At 45.9% G+C, this 22625-nt stretch overlaps 2 protein-coding genes across 2 annotated transcripts in view; one reads left to right on the top strand and one right to left on the bottom strand.

The window, feature by feature from the left end:
• The window catches only part of LOC118934400 (uncharacterized), a 212594-nt gene that overhangs the window by 19991 nt on the left and 169978 nt on the right, over positions 1 to 22625 (bottom strand). The window lies entirely within an intron of this gene.
• LOC130681159 (DPEP2 neighbor protein-like) lies at positions 1613 to 18732 on the top strand. The gene is made up of 4 exons (XM_057493549.1): positions 1613 to 1754; positions 2952 to 3265; positions 3348 to 3494; positions 18607 to 18732. The coding sequence occupies exons 1-3, from the start codon at positions 1613 to 1615 to the stop codon at positions 3435 to 3437; spliced, it is 546 nt and encodes a 181-aa protein (XP_057349532.1). The 3' UTR covers positions 3438 to 3494; positions 18607 to 18732.

The raw sequence follows: 22625 nt of genomic DNA, 5'->3' as shown, positions 1-22625 counted from the left end.
CGGTGTTTCCAAAGGGTGGAGAGAAGTAGTCTATCTCCCTATCGATATGTAATTGCAAGGGCGAGCGAGGGCCTATCTGGACCAGAGAGGTTGGGTGGGGTCCCTTCTTCTGCAGCCAGGTCACAAGAGACACGGGAGAGCAGAAATGGATGACTGCTTGAAAGCAGTAAAGTGGGCTTGTCCCACTTTATTTCTCCCTCTGACTGATTTCGGTTTCAAAGGTATTTTGTCCTGGGATTTCCCCCCCAGTTACTCACAGGAACGGTGTTCAGTGGTAACTTTCATGATTAATGAGTAAAGCCTCCCTGGAGGCGTCAAAAGTTGAGGTTGGTTCTTGCTCTCTTCTCTTCTTTTGAATATGTAAACCGTGGATAGATGACAGTATCATTTCACTTTTTACTGTATCTGTCCGCTTTCAGTTACAACTACCACCAAAAAGCAAATTACACCTTAACAGCTCCTATTGTTTCAGGCACCTCTATCTAGGAAGGGGAGGAAAAGGACAGAAAGAAATGTGTTGTTGGGTAATTCTTTACAATCCTGTGAGACTAAGTGAAAGAGAGCTACACCGAATCATTATTCACTCAGAGCGTAGACTTCTGGAGAACACAAAGAACTACAATAAATTACCCGTGACAGAAGAGAAATTAAATACCTGGGTGATTCAGTACTAGCACTGGCCTGGATGACTCAGGGTTTGTGGTAGGAATGTGCAGTGTCAGCTCTCCTGATACACAAAATACCACTTGTGTTATTTCATTTTCAACGAGCAAAAAGAGGCAACCTGGCACCACAGAAAAGTATAGGGAATCTTCTGACAAGTTCTCCATTGTCCAATCAAGCAGAAGCCAGGTCTGGGATGGAAGAACTACGGGCCCCAGCCCGGCTCTGCCCCACATCAGCCCTCTGACCCTGGGACTGGGGCTTCCCCTTTCTCTGGGTCCCAGTTTTGCCGCCAGTGAGGTAAGGAGTTTGGCTCAGGTGACTTCTAAGGGCCTGCCCACCATGAAAAATCTACAAATGCAGGCTATTTTCGTCAGTCATTAAATTCAAGGTGTAATCTAGGCCCCTTCAACTCTTGGTTTTTTTAATTCTTACTTGTAAAATCACAAAGCTTCTCTGATTAACATTTGGGGCAGGGCACGCTTAAGAAGAACTTGTCTTTGCTTTTATTTTTCCCAACTGGAGCGAGCGCCTTCCCTCTCCTCTCCATAGGTCCCAATTCCACTCGCCCTTCAGGCCCACTGCCGAGGAGCCTTCCCTGATTCCCTAGCCCACACAAAGCTCTGCCTTTCCAACGGTGGCATCCTTAGGGTCAGTGCCACACACCCTGGCTATCTCTTAGGCTGATCTTGCCTTTCGAGCCAATCTCAGAATGTGGGTGTCTTGCCCTCCCGTGCCAGCCCACAGGTACATTCCACAGGAAGTGGCTACTTGACTAGGGCATGTGGACAGGGAGGGCTAGATGTGAGGGTCACGTAGGGTGCCCCTCTGCCTCCACCCTGCTCTCCTCCACAAGAGAGCCTGAAGCCTGCCCCTCAAGTCCCAAGATTCCGTACGTGACCTCACTGGATATCGATGACCTGATAGGCCGCACTGTTGCCATGGCAGCATGAGTACGCAAACAGTGTTCTTGGAGAAGCTCTCCTACCAGTTGGTGACCAGAGAGCGGTCTGGCTGCCTGAGAATGTCTGACTGGATCAACCATATTCGGTGTGGCTTATCCTCTGTGCCCTGGGAGGGCTGCGCAGCAGGTAGGCCTAGGCGGGACATCTGTACAAGAGTCACACAGCCTCACCTGGCTGCCACATGTTCCTTTCGGGCCTGCCCGCAACACCTCAGAACTTCCCCAGCTGTTAACTCATACCGGTGCTCCTGCTCACCGCCGAGGGCAAGTGAAGTGTCATCCCTGGGCAAGCGTTCAGAAAGTTTCTAATCTTTATCAATGTAGCCTTCCCCCCACCTTTGGGCTACAAATACTTCCTTCTGGACCTTTTCCTGATTGGCCATTTAGCAAGTCATGTGCATTTCTGTGTAAACGCAGCAGTCTGAGGAAGAGCTGTTCCTCATTTCCTCCCCCTCTGAGTAGAACTAAAATAGTCTTTTAGTAACATGTCTGTACAGTGTGGATGATGTTTTTCACCTGGGCTGCCGCTGAGCCCACGTATCCTTTCACGGTGGTCGGATAACCTCACCTTCAAACCTGGGCACCTTCATCATACTGTCCACATGGGTCCCATCAGACACATCCCAGACTGAGCCGCTGAGTAGCGGGGAAAAGGGTGTCATATCCACGGGAAGAGCAGAAGAGCCAAGGGGAGTGATAAAGGGACACTGAGACCTAACGGCTGAGGAAAAGACGTCCCAGGAGATGGTGCTGATGTGAGCCTAGACTAGGCACCCACATTCTGGCCTGAGCCTCCTGGTCACTCTGCTTTGGCAGTTGGCCTTTTTCAAATCTACATGAAAGTATCAGAGGGCTAGACTTCAGCGTGGTTGAAAAAGGCAATACAAATGGGGCTCAAGGGGAGAGGAGTTCTTAACTGATTTTTGTTAGATTCTTTTTTCCAAAACTTGAAAGGTATTTCCATTAAAGCCGCCTCAGAAGTGACAGACTTTAACAAATGTTTCCTCTGTGGTGGAAGGGAGAGATGGGGGGGATCCTGATCGCCATCATTTTCAGGTTGTGTTTTATTCTGGGAATGGGGAACAGATTTCCTGGTCTCCTGCTGCCACACACTCCACAGAATTGCTTCTGCAGCCAACTTCGCTTCTCTAGGGGATTCATAGAGGTGATGGGCCAAGGCTGGGTTTTAGATGCCAAGCAGATCAAATGGCTTCAGCAGGAGACCAGGAAATCTGTTCCCCATTCCCAGACACGACAGAGGGAAGGTCCTGGTAGGACACTGTGGACAGGAGGAGGGCCTGATCGGTTCTGGTTTTCTTTGCAGGAGCAGCAGCGGCTTCTTCCCCTTCTCCTACACCGGGCTACTGTCACCTCCTCTACCAAGGGCGTGGTGAAACCCAGGTGACCTGGCATGGGGAGACATACTGCCTGGTTGGTGGCTACCGGTCTTATGGGGATGCACCTGTGGCCACCCCAGAAAAGGTGGAAGCAGAGAAGCCAGTCCCTAGGCGGGCTCCCAAGAGACATGCAACTTCAGCGTCAGACCAAGAGCTAGGCTGCCCCCCGCCCAAACTTCGGCGGCTGCAACATCGTGGCAAGAGGCTGACCCCACAGAAGCTTGCTGGCCATGCCACTTGTGTAAGGAGGGCAAGGGTTTAAGTGCCTAAAATAGCTAACGCCTCTCCCTGCACTGACCCAGCCCTGCCATTGCCCACCACAGGAGACTGGAACCGGAGCTGCCCTGAATGAGCCTTCCTCAAGAGACCCAGAAGAGCTGCTCCCAGAGAAGGAACAAAATGGAAAGAGTTGAGCAGCACCTCCAACGGAGGCCCACAGGCTTCTTTATTCCCAGCCCTTCCTGACCCCAGTATGGCCTCGTAGCGTAAATAAAATGGTTTTCTGTTACAGTGTTTGACTTTAAATCCAGCTTGTCCAAGGCCAGGCCCCAAACCTCCCTGTTCCATTAAAGTGTATTCCCACATGGCATACCCGATCCTTTAAGACCTTAGCCTCCAAAAAACACCTTTGAGGGCAGCTTCAGAGATGTGCTTCCCACAATGACACCTGTACAACTTGGGGCAGGTCACAGGCAGGTTCTGTAAGAAATGCAGAGCCTGATGAGTATTTCCCTCCCTCTGTGTGTGTGTGTGTGTGTGTGTGTGTGTGTGTGTGTTTGTGTGCGCGCGCGCATGTACACGCACATGCAGGTAAGGAGAGGAGAGGCAGGATTGAGTAGATGGTGTTCTGTCTATCCATTTATTCAACACTGAGCACCTGTTCAATACCAGCCTCTGTGCTAGATGCTTGGGTTTTACTGGTGAATAAGATGATTGAAGCCCCTCTCCTCCAGGCACCCAAAACTAAAGGAACAGAGAAAAAAGAAAATGGTATGATTTCAAGTAATTATAATTGCTATAAAGAAAATTAAAATAGGATAAGATGATGGGGAGATAAGGGGGTGCTAGTTCACACAAGTAGTCAGGGAAGGCTTCTTTGAGGAGGTGACATTTAAATGGTGATGTGAGGGAGGGAGTCTCACGTGAAGACCTCAGGGTGAGTATTCCTGGAGGGGGAAATGGCGAGTGAAAGATCCTGAGGTAGGAATGAGGCTGGCCTGTTCTAGGACCAGCAGAAAAGCCAGTGTGGTGAGATGAAGAACGATAAAGATTGAAAGACGTGATTGGACAAGTAGGCATAGCTGCACCGTAACACGCCTTGGTGAAGTTTGCCGTGGTAAAGAGTGTGGATTAAGGGGGATGCGAACACATGGGAGGGAGTTGAACAGGGTAGTGAAGTGACCTGCACCGAGGAAAGGAAGGGCACAGAGAGGAGACACACCTGGGAGATGTCTGGAGCCTGAACCCACAGGATCTGGAGATGCCCTGAAAGGGGAGGGGCAGGCAGAGGGTAGGAAGCATCACCGTGACATTCAGGCCAGCTTTGGAGCCAGGCCCTGGGCTTCCCTCCCTCCACCCTGTTTCCACTTCTGCCCATTGCAAGCACCCGGATAACTCTGGTTATAGCTTCTGTCCCCCAGCTGTCCCTCTGTCCAGGTCTGTCCACCGATACTGGGGTCTCCTAGAGGACAAGGCTTTGCTAGTGTGTGCCTGTTTCCCCCTGCCTGGGACAGGGTAGAAAGATTATCTCGGGTGAGGGCAAGTCACCCTGTTTGTTTGTTCAAACCTCTTGCCCCTGAGTTTATAAGGGTCTGGGTGTGTCTAGGTTTCTGTGGTCGACTTTGTAGAACACCTCAAGGCCATGACCAGCAGTGCCAACCTATTTAAGGTGTGAAGTTGAATGTTAAAGAAAACTGTGCTGCCTGGCTGACAATCTACTGAGACAGTGCCTACCTTCTCTGGCTCGACACAGCCTATTTCTGCTGAGCTAGAGATTCCCCCTGGTCCTGGGGTGTTAGACATCTGGCCCCTGGAGAAAAGCTAAAACACCTCAAAAGCTAAGTAGCTAAATTCTCCCTTCTCATTTCTCTGTCAGCAGCCACTGTTTACTTGTCCAGACTTCTTCCTGCTTACTTCTTCCATTCTTTACACTCTCACTTGCTGGGGGTTGTGGCCGGGGGCCGGGGGCTGGTTGCTATCAAGAGTGGAACAGACAGAAAGTTTTTGTCCTGGAGACCAGAAGATAGAAGAGTTTCTCCTCCCCGTTTCCACTCGACTTCAGGAGTGGGTGCAGGGGCTGCTGACCAGCAGTGGGGGAGGAGAGGGAGCCGGGTCTGAGTTTGGCTTACTGAGCTACCCAGGGAAGGGACACAGCCCTGGGGACTCACACTCTGCAGTGGGGCTGCCTAGAGACCCCTGCAGCTGCAGACAGCAGGAAGTACACCCACTTCTAGCATGTGTACTGGTTTGCCCTTCCTCCTGGCCTCATCAAGTGAAGGCCTCAAGTTGGAAATGGCATGGAGCATGTCCGACTCAGCCCTTGAGTTTTCTGTAAAAGGTAGAACCACAGGAGCCACAAGATAAGGTGGGTGTAGCTGCAGAAACCATGTGCCAGGCCGTTCCACAGGACCCATGCAAGGACAGGATTCCACACTAAGGTAGGAGGTATGCTGGCCAGCTTCCCCTGCTTTGTCAGATCTAGCATCTGTCCTCTGTGGAAAGAGGAGAAAAGCTAAATTTGGGGGCTATGAGGGTAGACAGCAGAGGGTACATGTCTGAACCAGTTGGGTGGGAGCTAAGCGGCTTTTTGCGAGATTGGTTTCTACAGCGCTCAGGATTAAGCCTCAGAGGTCTCCTTAGCGAGCACAAGGAGCGCTGCGAGTCAAGACAATGTTCGGGAAGCACGTGCCCAATTAATTCTCCTGCTGGTACCCGGTGTCAGTCACTCACACCGCAGTTGAAAATGCCAGCTCCTCCCGCTATGCAGCACTGCTTATGCTGATGGGATTGCAGGAGCCCTGGTCATCGTGGCTGTCACAGAGAAGGGAGATTTCGTTTGGCTGCAGGTCTTCTTAATCACAAATACTTTTTCAAAAATTTGTCTGGAGACCACTAAAACAAACAAGAGACTTCTCTTTTATAACTCGCCATTGTGTCACATGGAATTTGTCGCCATACCCCCTCCGCTAACAGTACTTGGGATTTCACAGTCTCTCTAAAACCTTAATTGAGTTTGGAAACATTCTGACTTTACCCTGTCAGAGCTGAAGGAATGAATACTGCAGGATGCTCCGCTCGCCATTCTCACCACAGGTACAGGAAACATGAAATGTTGCTTTGCGGGGACGGCAAATGTAAGCAACAGAAGGGGAGAGAGCAAGACCACTTTTTCAATACAAATTGCCGAAACTGACAGGGAGCTAAACCCTTTCACCCGGCCCATCAGACTACAGTACAAGGGGCAACCCTGCACTGTGGGTCCCCTCAAATCTAGCGCTGAAGGACTGATCTTCTAGGCGGTCACACTAGAATGCTCAGCCCCATCCCAGCTCAGGGCAGACGCGTGCAATGCCCATACCCATCCCAAGAGATGAGTCCTTCACCTGTCATACCTAGTCAACACAATGGACCCTCAAACTCCACTTGCAGAATATATTTTATTTTTAAACGTGTGCCTATATATATGACAAGTTTATAAATTCATGTCATCTACAACACAGGTCCAAGCATAGCTCAGTCATTCCCGGCAAGACTGAAAAAGAACATCTCTGTGACTTAGGAGAGTAGAGCAATGACAATACTTCACTGAAAGTTCAGTCCATTAGATCCATCAGTCAGCGGCAAGCCCACAAAGAGAAAGAGATGGAATCAAATACAGACAGAGGCACAGCACAGCTCAGATTAGGAGTCAGGGCCTGGATTTCAGGTCAAATCAACTCCTCTTCAGCTGTATGGCCTTGAGAAGGTTGTTTGAAACCTTGCTTTACTTAATTGTACGACGAGCTAATGGCATGACAGAAGCTCTAAGACCAGCACCAGAAATTCCAACTCCATGAGAGGTGGGAACAGGTAAGAAATTAGCACTGTCACTACCCGCTATGACTATGGTTCATTTCCAAATAAGCCATACCCTGATCCACAAGAGAAATAAACTTTGTGACTGAAGGCAGCTGACAAGTATTTTATATATGAAGTATTTATATATAAACGCCAAAGCCTGCAAAGAGCTTGAATAAAAGCCAGAATCAAAGACAAATGATACACTGTTGTCATAGGAATGCTAGTTTCATCTTGCCATAAAAGAAGCATACTGTCCCTGTGTTCTGAAAATCTATCTGGAAAGAGTAGTTGTCTACATTTAAAAAGAAGAAGAAAAAATGAACAAGTGGGACTATATCAAGCTGAAAAGCTTCGGTACAACAAAGGACACCATCAATAGAACAAAAAGGCATCCTACGGTATGGGAGAATATATTCATAAATGACAGATCCGATAAAGGGTTGACATCCAAAATATATAAAGAGCTCACGCACCTCAACAAACTAAAAGCAAATAATTCAATTAAAAAAATGGGCAGAGGAGCTGAACAGACAGTTCTCCAAAGAAGAAATTCAGATGGCCAACAGACACATGAAAAGATGCTCCACATCGCTAGTCATCAGAGAAATGCAAACTAAAACCACAATGAGATACCACGCCACACCAGTAAGGATGGCCACCATCCAAAAGACAAACAACAACAAATGTTGGCAAGGTTGTGGAGAAAGGGGAACCCTCCTACACTGCTGGTGGGAATGTAAATTAGTTCAAACATTGTGGAAAGCAGTATGGAGGTTCCTCAAAAAGCTCAAAATAGAAATACCATTTGACCCAGGAATTGCACTTCCAGGAATTTACCCGAAGAATGCAGCAGCCCAGTTCGAAAAAGACAAGACGCACCCCCATGTTTATCGCAGCACTATTTACAATAGACAAGAAATGGAAGCACCTAGGTGTCCATCAGTACATGAATGGATAAAGAAGATGCGGTACATATACACAACGGAACATTATTCAGCCGTAAGAAGAAAACAAATACTATCATTTGCAACAACATGGATGGAGCCAGGCGGAGAAAGACAAGTACCAAATGATTTCACTCATATGTGGAGTATAAGAACAAAGAAAGAAACTGAAGGACCAAAACAGCAGCAGAATCACAGAACCCAAGAATGGACTAATAGTTACCAAAGGGAAAGGGACTGGGGAGCATGGGTGGGAAGGGAGGGATAAGAGGGGAGAAAAAGAAAGGGGGCATTATGATTAGCACGTATAATGTGGCGGGAGGCACGGGGAGGGCTGTGCAACACAGAGAAGACAAGTAGTGATTCTACAGCACCTTACTACGCTGATGGACAGTGACTGTAATGGGGGTTGTGGGGGAGACTCGGTGAAGGGGGGAGCCTAGTAAACATAATGTTCCTCATCTAATGGTAGATTAATGATACCAAAAGAAAAAAGAAAACAACAAAAAAGAAGAAGAAAGCACCAAATAAGGAATTTCAGAAGTGTTCCATAAAACATCTTTTCAAAATTTTATTTTTATCCAGTTTTGCCACCAGTTTCTTAAAAGCAACGATCAGAAGCTATTTAGATAAAAGTGCTAATCAAGTCTTTACCGCAGGGAAATCTCAAAATTTCTGTCTTCCTGCAAAATAAAAATTAACTGTAAATCGGCAAGGCACTACTCCTAAAGTCTTCAAACTTGATTGAAGGAAAATGACCCGTGCGGTCCACTTCTTATCACAGCGTTCCTGGTGACGCCATTTTTCTACTTGCTCACTGCCATCTCAGGGCCATGGAAGGTTTCCTAGCGGGCGGGCCGACATGCTCGCTTATCTACATTATGGCACTGCCAGAGCATTCAAAGGTTTCATATGAATACATTTTTTCTTTGTAGCAAAAAGAACCAGCTCCTAACTCTATAGTAACAGTCAGGCTAAAATTTCATGAGAAGACTAAAGAGCTTCCCATTGAAGAGATTTGGGGCTCATCCCCTGCAAGTACCGGAAGGGAGAGCCTCCGCCCAGTAGCCAAACTTGAGTAGACCATGGTCAAAGCAGAAAATGAAAAGCAACTGGGTCTCTCGTATCTCCCCAGACAACTTAGTACCAGCCTGCATAAAGCCAGAGAAAGAAAAGAAGACCAGAATCCTTAACCAAATTTTACTTGAAAAATTTCCAAGGCTTTGGGACCCCCCCTCATGCTATTCACTCAAACATGTCATGCAAGCAAAGCTACGGTTAAGATGGAGCTCTAATTTGCTGCTAAACTCCTTTCTTTCTAAATAAAACTCGTTTATTTCAAAGTGCAAGCCTTATAAAAATCAAGGGAAGAGAATCCCTTTGCAGGCTACCATATAGCTGACCTGTTAATACATTTAATTTCCCTCCCAGGATTAAAATAAAATTATATTGAGATCTAGGCTCCAATACTGCAAGCATAAGATTTATGCAAGATTTATGCTATCTTTGTAGGGTTCTAAACAGGGCTTAGCACAACTGAGCCTTCCTATTTCAACGAAAAGCCTGATGTGTGAAAATCTTCCTCTCCCCTAGTTTCAAAAACATCTATTGATTAAAGAAAGTTGCATTCAGTGAATAGGACGAACAACAGCTAGTGCAGCAAGACCTGGAAGAACAGCTGGCTTTATAAACGTGATAACAAGTTCAAAGGATCCTCAGATATCCAGTTCTGGGAAGATTCAACTCCGCAAACCTAAGCATTTTGAGCAAAGTCTTCATGGTACAGCTTATTGTAAAATATTCTTAGTATAAATTCTCCAGGATTAAGTGCCTTTAGAAAGATAAATATACAAATCAAAGTTAAAATCCACTTGTTCCCTCTTAGTAACCGCATAAAGAAACAAAGGAATAAACCGAGTCAGATCCAATTAATTTTACAAATCAAGATTTCTATGCGTACAATGACGAACAAGAGTTTTCCACAGGTAGCTCTGAAGTCACAACTATTAATTAAACAGACGGCACTATGAATTATCCCCATTAATGAGAACGAAAGCCTCAATCTACTGACCTTTTAGGACAAAATCTTGTTTTGTTAAAACATTTTTTCTTACACAGTTTCATCAGCTATTATCATAGATCATTAAAATGGAAGTGTTTTCAATCTTAAAAAAGAAAACACGAAACTAAAATCCAGCAATTTTCTTCAAGAATGGAAAACAAACTGTGAAAGACAGTAAAAAGAAACCAGAACTCTTTTAAATGGACCATGTTTAGATTTTTTTCTCACAAGTGTCATTTCCATCTTTAGTGATAAATTTATACCTCTCAACTTAAATTACCAATGCATAATTAATTAAAGCACGTGTTAAAATCATTCATAAAACCTAGATTTCTCATATATATATATATACATATATATATATATATGTATCTTACTTGGTTTTGAACACATTCATAAAAACATACATCCCGAACCTCTGTTACACCTTTAATATTTGCAGCATTCCTTTTAAAGTCTATTTTGCCCATTCAACCAAAGACAAATTTTCAACCTCTCACCGCTTTATGAGAAATACTTACTGTAGACAAAAGGATTCCATTTTCTTTCTGGGAATATTCTCCACCTTCCCAGAGAACGCTTCTATACAGTGTGCAAATTCACTGAGTTTTATAGTAACAAAGTTCTCATGCCACAGAACCTAGTGTAAATGAAATGGCCCTGCAGCTGCCTTCAGAACCCAGCTCACCTCAACCATGATACAGCTAATTGTTAAAAACGGTGGCTGAGACATTTCCATACATTCAATTAAGGAGCTCTGACGAAGGCGCTGGCATCCATCCACTTCAAAGCAAAATAATCTGCAACTGTATCAAGGCACGGATAACTGAGTCATCTCCCACACAGGGTCAGTGTTAGAGGTCTCCTCCATCTTTACAAAATGCAAACCACAGCTTATCGTGTCATCTCGGAAATCAATTCTTCGCAATGCTGCACTGGGTCAGAGCTTTCAAGGAGTCTCAGTCATGGATAAATCCAGACTTCCAATGCAGAGACAGGGAATTCTCACAGTTCCTTTCCCTTCCCTGAGCAGCTCTCCTCCATTCCCCACTTGACAGCTCCTTAAGTCTTCCCATTGTTAATAGTACCGAAAGTCCCACACCTCTGAAGGGAGCTAAATCTTTCAACTAGGTGAGCAATTTCCAAACCCATGCTTAGGAGAGAAGTCCAGACCCTACAGGTCCCATGATACAAATACATTCCTTGGGATAAAAAGCCAAAGATCATTCATTGTCTTTTGTTGCTGTTTTTAAGAGAAGACAACAAGCAAGGTGCTTTTTAACTCTCAATCGAAAGCATTTTATCTCTGATATTAATCAAAGTATTAAAAGTGTTACACGCAACATTTTGTAATCATACTACCCTCTAGACAATGCTTATTGACTTAGGAAGTTTTCGCTTCACTTACACAATTCACATTCTCTGCATCAAAAATTTGAAATATACTTAAAGGAATCATATCATACTCTTTCGACGATGAATTTAACCATCTTAGTTTAAATTCCCTACATTTGATAATACTTAAGAATCCACATCTCTGGTGTTACTATTTCATTCTTTTCATTTAAAGCCTTACGCCAAAGCATTTCCTGTCAGATGATTCCAAATACCTCTGAAACAGCACTTTTTCCCTAGAACAAAATATAAATGACTGAATTCCTTGACAAGGCATCTTACACTCTCTCACACACACACAATCACCTACAATCCCAAAGAAGTATCTAGTTTCAGCAAAGAAAAAAAAAAGTTTTAATATTTCTCCTCATTAAGAATTCTGCACTTCACATGCATCTTTTTAAACAATCCCAAAGTCCACACGACTTACTGCTTAAAGAGGAAGCCTGCAAAAATCCTAAACAACTATTTAAATCTTTAAGCAAATACCTCTCGGCCCCACACAGCACATTTTTTTTTAAAGAAAAATATTAGAATGACAAGGCACAAATCTGAACAATTCTCAGGAGAATTGTGTACTTTTTCTATCACTGAGTTAAATGCTTCTGAATTGATACCAAATTTTTAAACAAACCAAGACCTTGTCTTTCAGAGGTACTCCAACAACATGCTGTCACTCTATTTATTAAGGTGCACTTAACTTAATTACACTACAAAACACAGGAAATCCTACGTGCAGCTCTCAAATTTAAGGAGTTACAGACCAGTCGAAGCTGCTGGTCACTGCAGATCTTCCACACCTTCTATGTGGGATGAGCTCTGTTGGAACCAGGGCTCAAGTTTTCCCACTCCAAACAGCCAGAATGGAGAGGTGGGAAGGATCAGGGAGGGAGGGAGGAGAAAGAGGAGAAAGAAAGAAGAAAATGCAAAAGGGAACACCCTGCAAACGTGGATATGAGCGAAGCACTAAAGAGTCCAATTAGACAATAAGATTGCAGGATCCCCTTCAAAACGGGTGCGAGCAGCCCCTAGGGCACAGCATCATCACACCGGCTGCTCTAGGAAAACTCAGAGAAGTCAGCCATCAGTTTGAAAGCACAAACTGATGGGAGTAACAGTTCCTAGGTTAGAGAAGGTATTTTATTGTTAACGGACTGCGCCAAGTTAAGATTTAAGAGGGGGAGAGACAACGTGTAGGCAAGGAATGCTCTGATACTTTTTTCCCCCAACCTGAGCCACTACAATTACTCTGATGTGAATTTTTGATGACTTCCGACGTCTTGCATGGTTAATGATCACTTCAGCTGTCATGTCTGGTTAAAGTGGAAAATGCATTTGCTGCATTGGGATGCAGTGCTGTGGCCACGGATTGTAACACCAGTTACGTTACGTGTGAAGCTGGTCCCTTAACTGAGCAGCAGGAATTTGCAGGTGCCATGATGCTAAAATAAATGGTAGTTAAAAGATGTTATACAGCAGCAGGCAGATTCTGCCATTTTAGCCTTAGACAGAATGTGTGGCTGCAACATACACCAGCATCTCAGATCGCCGTGCCCTCAACAACAGCACTATCCTTCAAACGGAACAGTAAATTCACCATCTTAAATGTCTGGCCTCTCAGTAGTTAAAAGACTTCAATACTGTTTAAATAACTATTCAGATTAATAATAGCTTTGTACAGAACGGACGGTATTTGCATTTCAGGACTATACGGACAATGAAACTGTCAGTGACACAGGAAAATGCAGACATTTGATTAACACATGCTCAGCTCAACTGTCACTTTTTTGTACAACATTTAGGGAAAAATACATGATGTATAAATAATGAATATTCCCATTCTACCGTAATGATTTTTAAAAGACCTCCTCAGAAAGGGATTTTTTCCTCTGTGTTTTGAGGTATAACCTGAAACCTGGAGACTACGTTAAAATACTAACGTGTTTTTCACAGTCACTAAAAGAAATTCAATGCAGCAAACAAGTGTGCAATATGGCAAGCTTGTGAAAAAGCAAAGATGAAACTGCACTAAGAACCAGGCACCAGATGATTAAAATCAGGCCAGTCAGGTAAGTAGACCATCATTACAGTGCAGACTGCAAAAGAAAAACCGAGAACGACCCTTCATCTTCAAAAACAAAAACCACACACCCTACAATGGCAATCTGTTGGGTGCGAAACCAACATCTATACTGCCCAAAACTGAAGGGCACGTGATATACACCAATTTCACAATGTATTTTTATACACATATTAAGTTGGCTACATAGCATCGAGAATTTGGCTACTTAATAAGGGTCTTATTAATATATAATCGCCATTTCGGTATTTAAAGAGGCAGAACCAAGTTGGAGATCTTTATGCTTTAGAACAAAAGTAACTAATAATTAATTCATATTTCCTGTCTCAGAACTTTTGCCAATTAAATTGCTCCGAGTTGAAATGTTTCAGATCCGTCTGGCTAATAAAAAAGACAGATGAAAAGGCGAACACAGGAGTGCACTGGTGTCTGAACAGTGAATAACAATGAAAGAACTTACGTGACCAACAAAATCACTGCTGTATCTGTTCGGATGCTGCCAAAGGGAGGAATTTTATGTACATCAGAGGAATAACTGGTGCTATTTATACCGTTTTTCTTCAAAATGAACAAATAAAAATGTTATACCTTTTTCTATTTAAAAAGTTTTGAGGCGATAGTAAAATAATTTTTTTTTAATTTTTAAACAGAATGGCTGAACAGGAGAAGACTGGACTTTGAAGCCACACACCTGGTTCAAAGCTAGAATGTTCACTTTTACTAGCTGAAGGTGAGTAGATTTACCCTGAGGTTAAAATCCAAATCTCTCCTCTCAATTTCCTCATCCATACAAAGATGATAATCCCTACCAACCTCAAGGGGTTGATAACTGTCTGGCCAATGGGTTTCGGCCCTGGGGCAAGTTCACCATGGATTCAGTTGAGACCAAGGAATGACAATGGAACATTCTCGGGGGTAAAAGGGTTTATTACCCGGCTGGTTTGGCCGGAAACAGGTAGGAGATAGGTGGAGCACTAGAACTAAGTCTGCATCCAACATACTCATACTGGCAGGTCTGTCATCCTCCTCCGTCCCTGCCTCCACCCAGAGCACTGGGCCGAGCTCTTTGTACGGTGACTCAGTCAATAATAGCTTATCGCCTGTGGGTGTGGAAGCAGTAGCCTAGCAGTGGGCCAGTTACATCGTTAAGTAGTTGAGGTGAAGGTGAGGATCCTGGACATAGGAACTTCGATTTTCCCCACGATAATACACAGAGTATTCTACAAACTCTACTGACTTATATCTTTGTAAAATGCTATTTTAGCTTTTTTCCAAAGATGCCAATTTGGCAACATTTTGTCACTTTTAATTATAAAAATCTCAGTTTCAAAAAATTCTTCTAGTAAACAGCTGATACTAAATTACAACTTATTTAATCACAACTCTGTATCATTCAGTAAGAACTTCCGGAAGACAATTACAATTTTTAAATATATATTATATTCCCTACTATCAAATACGGTTTTTATTAGAAATCTAAGTTTCCACAATGATATCATTCAAAAGAAACTCAGCATTTAATTTAAAGGGTAAATCTTGCCTTCCAAATCTTATTAATTAGACTTAATAGGATTAAAACAGACTGTGGGTAAAATTGCAATATTTGCAGAATCTCTTGCCTGGCCTTAGAGCATCTCCATATCAATCGGTGTTTCCAAAGGGTGGAGAGAAGTAGTCTATCTCCCTATCGATATGTAATTGCAAGGGCGAGCGAGGGCCTATCTGGACCAGAGAGGTTGGGTGGGGTCCCTTCTTCTGCAGCCAGGTCACGAGAGACACGGGAGAGCAGAAATGGATGACTGCTTGAAAGCAGTAAAGTGGGCTTGTCCCACTTTATTTCTCCCTCTGACTGATTTCGGTTTCAAAGGTATTTTGTCCTGGGATTTCCCCCCCAGTTACTCACAGGAACGGTGTTCAGTGGTAACTTTCATGATTAATGAGTAAAGCCTCCCTGGAGGCGTCAAAAGTTGAGGTTGGTTCTTGCTCTCTTCTCTTCTTTTGAATATGTAAACCGTGGATAGATGACAGTATCATTTCACTTTTTACTGTATCTGTCCGCTTTCAGTTACAACTACCACCAAAAAGCAAATTACACCTTAACAGCTCCTATTGTTTCAGGCACCTCTATCTAGGAAGGGGAGGAAAAGGACAGAAAGAAATGTGTTGTTGGGTAATTCTTTATAATCCTGTGAGACTAAGTGAAAGAGAGCTACACCGAATCATTATTCACTCAGAGCGTAGACTTCTGGAGAACACAAAGAACTACAATAAATTACCCGTGACAGAAGAGAAATTAAATACCTGGGTGATTCAGTACTAGCACTGGCCTGGATGACTCAGGGTTTGTGGTAGGAATGTGCAGTGTCAGCTCTCCTGATACACAAAATACCACTTGTGTTATTTCATTTTCAACGAGCAAAAAGAGGCAACCTGGCACCACAGAAAAGTATAGGGAATCTTCTGACAAGTTCTCCATTGTCCAATCAAGCAGAAGCCAGGTCTGGGATGGAAGAACTACGGGCCCCAGCCCGGCTCTGCCCCACATCAGCCCTCTGACCCTGGGACTGGGGCTTCCCCTTTCTCTGGGTCCCAGTTTTGCCGCCAGTGAGGTAAGGAGTTTGGCTCAGGTGACTTCTAAGGGCCTGCCCACCATGAAAAATCTACAAATGCAGGCTATTTTCGTCAGTCATTAAATTCAAGGTGTAATCTAGGCCCCTTCAACTCTTGGTTTTTTTAATTCTTACTTGTAAAATCACAAAGCTTCTCTGATTAACATTTGGGGCAGGGCACGCTTAAGAAGAACTTGTCTTTGCTTTTATTTTTCCCAACTGGAGCGAGCGCCTTCCCTCTCCTCTCCATAGGTCCCAATTCCACTCGCCCTTCAGGCCCACTGCCGAGGAGCCTTCCCTGATTCCCTAGCCCACACAAAGCTCTGCCTTTCCAACGGTGGCATCCTTAGGGTCAGTGCCACACACCCTGGCTATCTCTTAGGCTGATCTTGCCTTTCGAGCCAATCTCAGAATGTGGGTGTCTTGCCCTCCCGTGCCAGCCCACAGGTACATTCCACAGGAAGTGGCTACTTGACTAGGGCATGTGGACAGGGAGGGCTAGATGTGAGGGTCACGTAGGGTGCCCCTCTGCCTCCACCCTGCTCTCCTCCACAAGAGAGCCTGAAGCCTGCCCCTCAAGTCCCAAGATTCCGTACGTGACCTCACTGGATATCGATGACCTGATAGGCCGCACTGTTGCCATGGCAGCATGAGTACGCAAACAGTGTTCTTGGAGAAGCTCTCCTACCAGTTGGTGACCAGAGAGCGGTCTGGCTGCCTGAGAATGTCTGACTGGATCAACCATATTCGGTGTGGCTTATCCTCTGTGCCCTGGGAGGGCTGCGCAGCAGGTAGGCCTAGGCGGGACATCTGTACAAGAGTCACACAGCCTCACCTGGCTGCCACATGTTCCTTTCGGGCCTGCCCGCAACACCTCAGAACTTCCCCAGCTGTTAACTCATACCGGTGCTCCTGCTCACCGCCGAGGGCAAGTGAAGTGTCATCCCTGGGCAAGCGTTCAGAAAGTTTCTAATCTTTATCAATGTAGCCTTCCCCCCACCTTTGGGCTACAAATACTTCCTTCTGGACCTTTTCCTGATTGGCCATTTAGCAAGTCATGTGCATTTCTGTGTAAACGCAGCAGTCTGAGGAAGAGCTGTTCCTCATTTCCTCCCCCTCTGAGTAGAACTAAAATAGTCTTTTAGTAACATGTCTGTACAGTGTGGATGATGTTTTTCACCTGGGCTGCCGCTGAGCCCACGTATCCTTTCACGGTGGTCGGATAACCTCACCTTCAAACCTGGGCATCTTCATCATACTGTCCACATGGGTCCCATCAGACACATCCCAGACTGAGCCGCTGAGTAGCGGGGAAAAGGGTGTCATATCCACGGGAAGAGCAGAAGAGCCAAGGGGAGTGATAAAGGGACACTGAGACCTAACGGCTGAGGAAAAGACGTCCCAGGAGATGGTGCTGATGTGAGCCTAGACTAGGCACCCACATTCTGGCCTGAGCCTCCTGGTCACTCTGCTTTGGCAGTTGGCCTTTTTCAAATCTACATGAAAGTATCAGAGGGCTAGACTTCAGCGTGGTTGAAAAAGGCAATACAAATGGGGCTCAAGGGGAGAGGAGTTCTTAACTGATTTTTGTTAGATTCTTTTTTCCAAAACTTGAAAGGTATTTCCATTAAAGCCGCCTCAGAAGTGACAGACTTTAACAAATGTTTCCTCTGTGGTGGAAGGGAGAGATGGGGGGGATCCTGATCGCCATCATTTTCAGGTTGTGTTTTATTCTGGGAATGGGGAACAGATTTCCTGGTCTCCTGCTGCCACACGCTCCACAGAATTGCTTCTGCAGCCAACTTCGCTTCTCTAGGGGATTCATAGAGGTGATGGGCCAAGGCTGGGTTTTAGATGCCAAGCAGATCAAATGGCTTCAGCAGGAGACCAGGAAATCTGTTCCCCATTCCCAGACACGACAGAGGGAAGGTCCTGGTAGGACACTGTGGACAGGAGGAGGGCCTGATCGGTTCTGGTTTTCTTTGCAGGAGCAGCAGCGGCTTCCCCTTCTCCTACACCGGGCTACTGTCACCTCCTCTACCAAGGGCGTGGTGAAACCCAGGTGACCTGGCATGGGGAGACATACTGCCTGGTTGGTGGCTACCGGTCTTATGGGGATGCACCTGTGGCCACCCCAGAAAAGGTGGAAGCAGAGAAGCCAGTCCCCAGGCGGGCTCCCAAGAGACATGCAACTTCAGCGTCAGACCAAGAGCTAGGCTGCCCCCCGCCCAAACTTCGGCGGCTGCAACATCGTGGCAAGAGGCTGACCCCACAGAAGCTTGCTGGCCATGCCACTTGTGTAAGGAGGGCAAGGGTTTAAGTGCCTAAAATAGCTAACGCCTCTCCCTGCACTGACCCAGCCCTGCCATTGCCCACCACAGGAGACTGGAACCGGAGCTGCCCTGAATGAGCCTTCCTCAAGAGACCCAGAAGAGCTGCTCCCAGAGAAGGAACAAAATGGAAAGAGTTGAGCAGCACCTCCAACGGAGGCCCACAGGCTTCTTTATTCCCAGCCCTTCCTGACCCCAGTATGGCCTCGTAGCGTAAATAAAATGGTTTTCTGTTACAGTGTTTGACTTTAAATCCAGCTTGTCCAAGGCCAGGCCCCAAACCTCCCTGTTCCATTAAAGTGTATTCCCACATGGCATACCCGATCCTTTAAGACCTTAGCCTCCAAAAAACACCTTTGAGGGCAGCTTCAGAGATGTGCTTCCCACAATGACACCTGTACAACTTGGGGCAGGTCACAGGCAGGTTCTGTAAGAAATGCAGAGCCTGATGAGTATTTCCCTCCCTGTGTGTGTGTGTGTGTGTGTGTGTGTGTGTGCGCGCGCGCGCGCATGCACACGCACATGCAGGTAAGGAGAGGAGAGGCAGGATTGAGTAGATGGTGTTCTGTCTATCCATTTATTCAACACTGAGCACCTGTTCAATACCAGCCTCTGTGCTAGATGCTTGGGTTTTACTGGTGAATAAGATGATTGAAGCCCCTCTCCTCCAGGCACCCAAAACTAAAGGAACAGAGAAAAAAGAAAATGGTATGATTTCAAGTAATTATAATTGCTATAAAGAAAATTAAAATAGGATAAGATGATGGGGAGATAAGGGGGTGCTAGTTCACACAAGTAGTCAGGGAAGGCTTCTTTGAGGAGGTGACATTTAAATGGTGATGTGAGGGAGGGAGTCTCACGTGAAGACCTCAGGGTGAGTATTCCTGGAGGGGGAAATGGCGAGTGAAAGATCCTGAGGTAGGAATGAGGCTGGCCTGTTCTAGGACCAGCAGAAAAGCCAGTGTGGTGAGATGAAGAACGATAAAGATTGAAAGACGTGATTGGACAAGTAGGCATAGCTGCACCGTAACACGCCTTGGTGAAGTTTGCCGTGGTAAAGAGTGTGGATTAAGGGGGATGCGAACACATGGGAGGGAGTTGAACAGGGTAGTGAAGTGACCTGCACCGAGGAAAGGAAGGGCACAGAGAGGAGACACACCTGGGAGATGTCTGGAGCCTGAACCCACAGGATCTGGAGATGCCCTGAAAGGGGAGGGGCAGGCAGAGGGTAGGAAGCATCACCGTGACATTCAGGCCAGCTTTGGAGCCAGGCCCTGGGCTTCCCTCCCTCCACCCTGTTTCCACTTCTGCCCATTGCAAGCACCCGGATAACTCTGGTTATAGCTTCTGTCCCCCAGCTGTCCCTCTGTCCAGGTCTGTCCACCGATCATGGGGTCTCCTAGAGGACAAGGCTTTGCTAGTGTGTGCCTGTTTCCCCCTGCCTGGGACAGGGTAGAAAGATTATCTCGGGTGAGGGCAAGTCACCCTGTTTGTTTGTTCAAACCTCTTGCCCCTGAGTTTATAAGGGTCTGGGTGTGTCTAGGTTTCTGTGGTCGACTTTGTAGATCACCTCAAGGCCATGACCAGCAGTGCCAACCTATTTAAGGTGTGAAGTTGAATGTTAAAGAAAACTGTGCTGCCTGGCTGACAATCTACTGAGACAGTGCCTACCTTCTCTGGCTCGACACAGCCTATTTCTGCTGAGCTAGAGATTCCCCCTGGTCCTGGGGTGTTAGACATCTGGCCCCTGGAGAAAAGCTAAAACACCTCAAAAGCTAAGTAGCTAAATTCTCCCTTCTCATTTCTCTGTCAGCAGCCACTGTTTACTTGTCCAGACTTCTTCCTGCTTACTTCTTCCATTCTTTACACTCTCACTTGCTGGGGGTTGTGGCCGGGGGCCGGGGGCTGGTTGCTATCAAGAGTGGAACAGACAGAAAGTTTTTGTCCTGGAGACCAGAAGATAGAAGAGTTTCTCCTCCCCGTTTCCACTCGACTTCAGGAGTGGGTGCAGGGGCTGCTGACCAGCAGTGGGGGAGGAGAGGGAGCCGGGTCTGAGTTTGGCTTACTGAGCTACCCAGGGAAAGGACACAGCCCTGGGGACTCACACTCTGCAGTGGGGCTGCCTAGAGACCCCTGCAGCTGCAGACAGCAGGAAGTACACCCACTTCTAGCATGTGTACTGGTTTGCCCTTCCTCCTGGCCTCATCGAGTGAAGGCCTCAAGTTGGAAATGGCATGGAGCATGTCCGACTCAGCCCTTGAGTTTTCTGTAAAAGGTAGAACCACAGGAGCCACAAGATAAGGTGGGTGTAGCTGCAGAAACCATGTGCCAGGCCGTTCCACAGGACCCATGCAAGGACAGGATTCCACACTAAGGTAGGAGGTATGCTGGCCAGCTTCCCCTGCTTTGTCAGATCTAGCATCTGTCCTCTGTGGAAAGAGGAGAAAAGCTAAATTTGGGGGCTATGAGGGTAGACAGCAGAGGGTACATGTCTGAACCAGTTGGGTGGGAGCTAAGCGGCTTTTTGCGAGATTGGTTTCTACAGCGCTCAGGATTAAGCCTCAGAGGTCTCCTTAGCGAGCACAAGGAGCGCTGCGAGTCAAGACAATGTTCGGGAAGCACGTGCCCAATTAATTCTCCTGCTGGTACCCGGTGTCAGTCACTCACACCGCAGTTGAAAATGCCAGCTCCTCCCGCTATGCAGCACTGCTTATGCTGATGGGATTGCAGGAGCCCTGGTCATCGTGGCTGTCACAGAGAAGGGAGATTTCGTTTGGCTGCAGGTCTTCTTAATCACAAATACTTTTTCAAAAATTTGTCTGGAGACCACTAAAACAAACAAGAGACTTCTCTTTTATAACTCGCCATTGTGTCACATGGAATTTGTCGCCATACCCCCTCCGCTAACAGTACTTGGGATTTCACAGTCTCTCTAAAACCTTAATTGAGTTTGGAAACATTCTGACTTTACCCTGTCAGAGCTGAAGGAATGAATACTGCAGGATGCTCCGCTCGCCATTCTCACCACAGGTACAGGAAACATGAAATGTTGCTTTGCGGGGACGGCAAATGTAAGCAACAGAAGGGGAGAGAGCAAGACCACTTTTTCAATACAAATTGCCGAAACTGACAGGGAGCTAAACCCTTTCACCCGGCCCATCAGACTACAGTACAAGGGGCAACCCTGCACTGTGGGTCCCCTCAAATCTAGCGCTGAAGGACTGATCTTCTAGGCGGTCACACTAGAATGCTCAGCCCCATCCCAGCTCAGGGCAGACGCGTGCAATGCCCATACCCATCCCAAGAGATGAGTCCTTCACCTGTCATACCTAGTCAACACAATGGACCCTCAAACTCCACTTGCAGAATATATTTTATTTTTAAACGTGTGCCTATATATATGACAAGTTTATAAATTCATGTCATCTACAACACAGGTCCAAGCATAGCTCAGTCATTCCCGGCAAGACTGAAAAAGAACATCTCTGTGACTTAGGAGAGTAGAGCAATGACAATACTTCACTGAAAGTTCAGTCCATTAGATCCATCAGTCAGCGGCAAGCCCACAAAGAGAAAGAGATGGAATCAAATACAGACAGAGGCACAGCACAGCTCAGATTAGGAGTCAGGGCCTGGATTTCAGGTCAAATCAACTCCTCTTCAGCTGTATGGCCTTGAGAAGGTTGTTTGAAACCTTGCTTTACTTAATTGTACGACGAGCTAATGGCATGACAGAAGCTCTAAGACCAGCACCAGAAATTCCAACTCCATGAGAGGTGGGAACAGGTAAGAAATTAGCACTGTCACTACCCGCTATGACTATGGTTCATTTCCAAATAAGCCATACCCTGATCCACAAGAGAAATAAACTTTGTGACTGAAGGCAGCTGACAAGTATTTTATATATGAAGTATTTATATATAAACGCCAAAGCCTGCAAAGAGCTTGAATAAAAGCCAGAATCAAAGACAAATGATACACTGTTGTCATAGGAATGCTAGTTTCATCTTGCCATAAAAGAAGCATACTGTCCCTGTGTTCTGAAAATCTATCTGGAAAGAGTAGTTGTCTACATTTAAAAAGAAGAAGAAAAAATGAACAAGTGGGACTATATCAAGCTGA

Source organism: Manis pentadactyla, chromosome 15, assembly GCF_030020395.1.
Source record: "Manis pentadactyla isolate mManPen7 chromosome 15, mManPen7.hap1, whole genome shotgun sequence".
NCBI classification, from domain to species: domain Eukaryota; kingdom Metazoa; phylum Chordata; class Mammalia; order Pholidota; family Manidae; genus Manis; species Manis pentadactyla.
Note: the sequence above shows the minus strand (reverse complement) of the source record. Positions and strands in the feature narration are given on the sequence as shown.

Excerpts from the sequence above, each read along its gene's own strand:
- LOC130681159 (XM_057493549.1), top strand. The coding sequence starts at position 1,613 with ATGAGTACGCAAACAGTGTTCTTGGAGAAGCTCTCCTACCAGTTGGTG. Across the intron at positions 1,755-2,951 it reads CTGGGAGGGCTGCGCAGCAG|GAGCAGCAGCGGCTTCTTCC; the intron begins GTAGGCCTAGGC and ends TTTTCTTTGCAG. Across the intron at positions 3,266-3,347 it reads TTGCTGGCCATGCCACTTGT|GAGACTGGAACCGGAGCTGC; the intron begins GTAAGGAGGGCA and ends TGCCCACCACAG.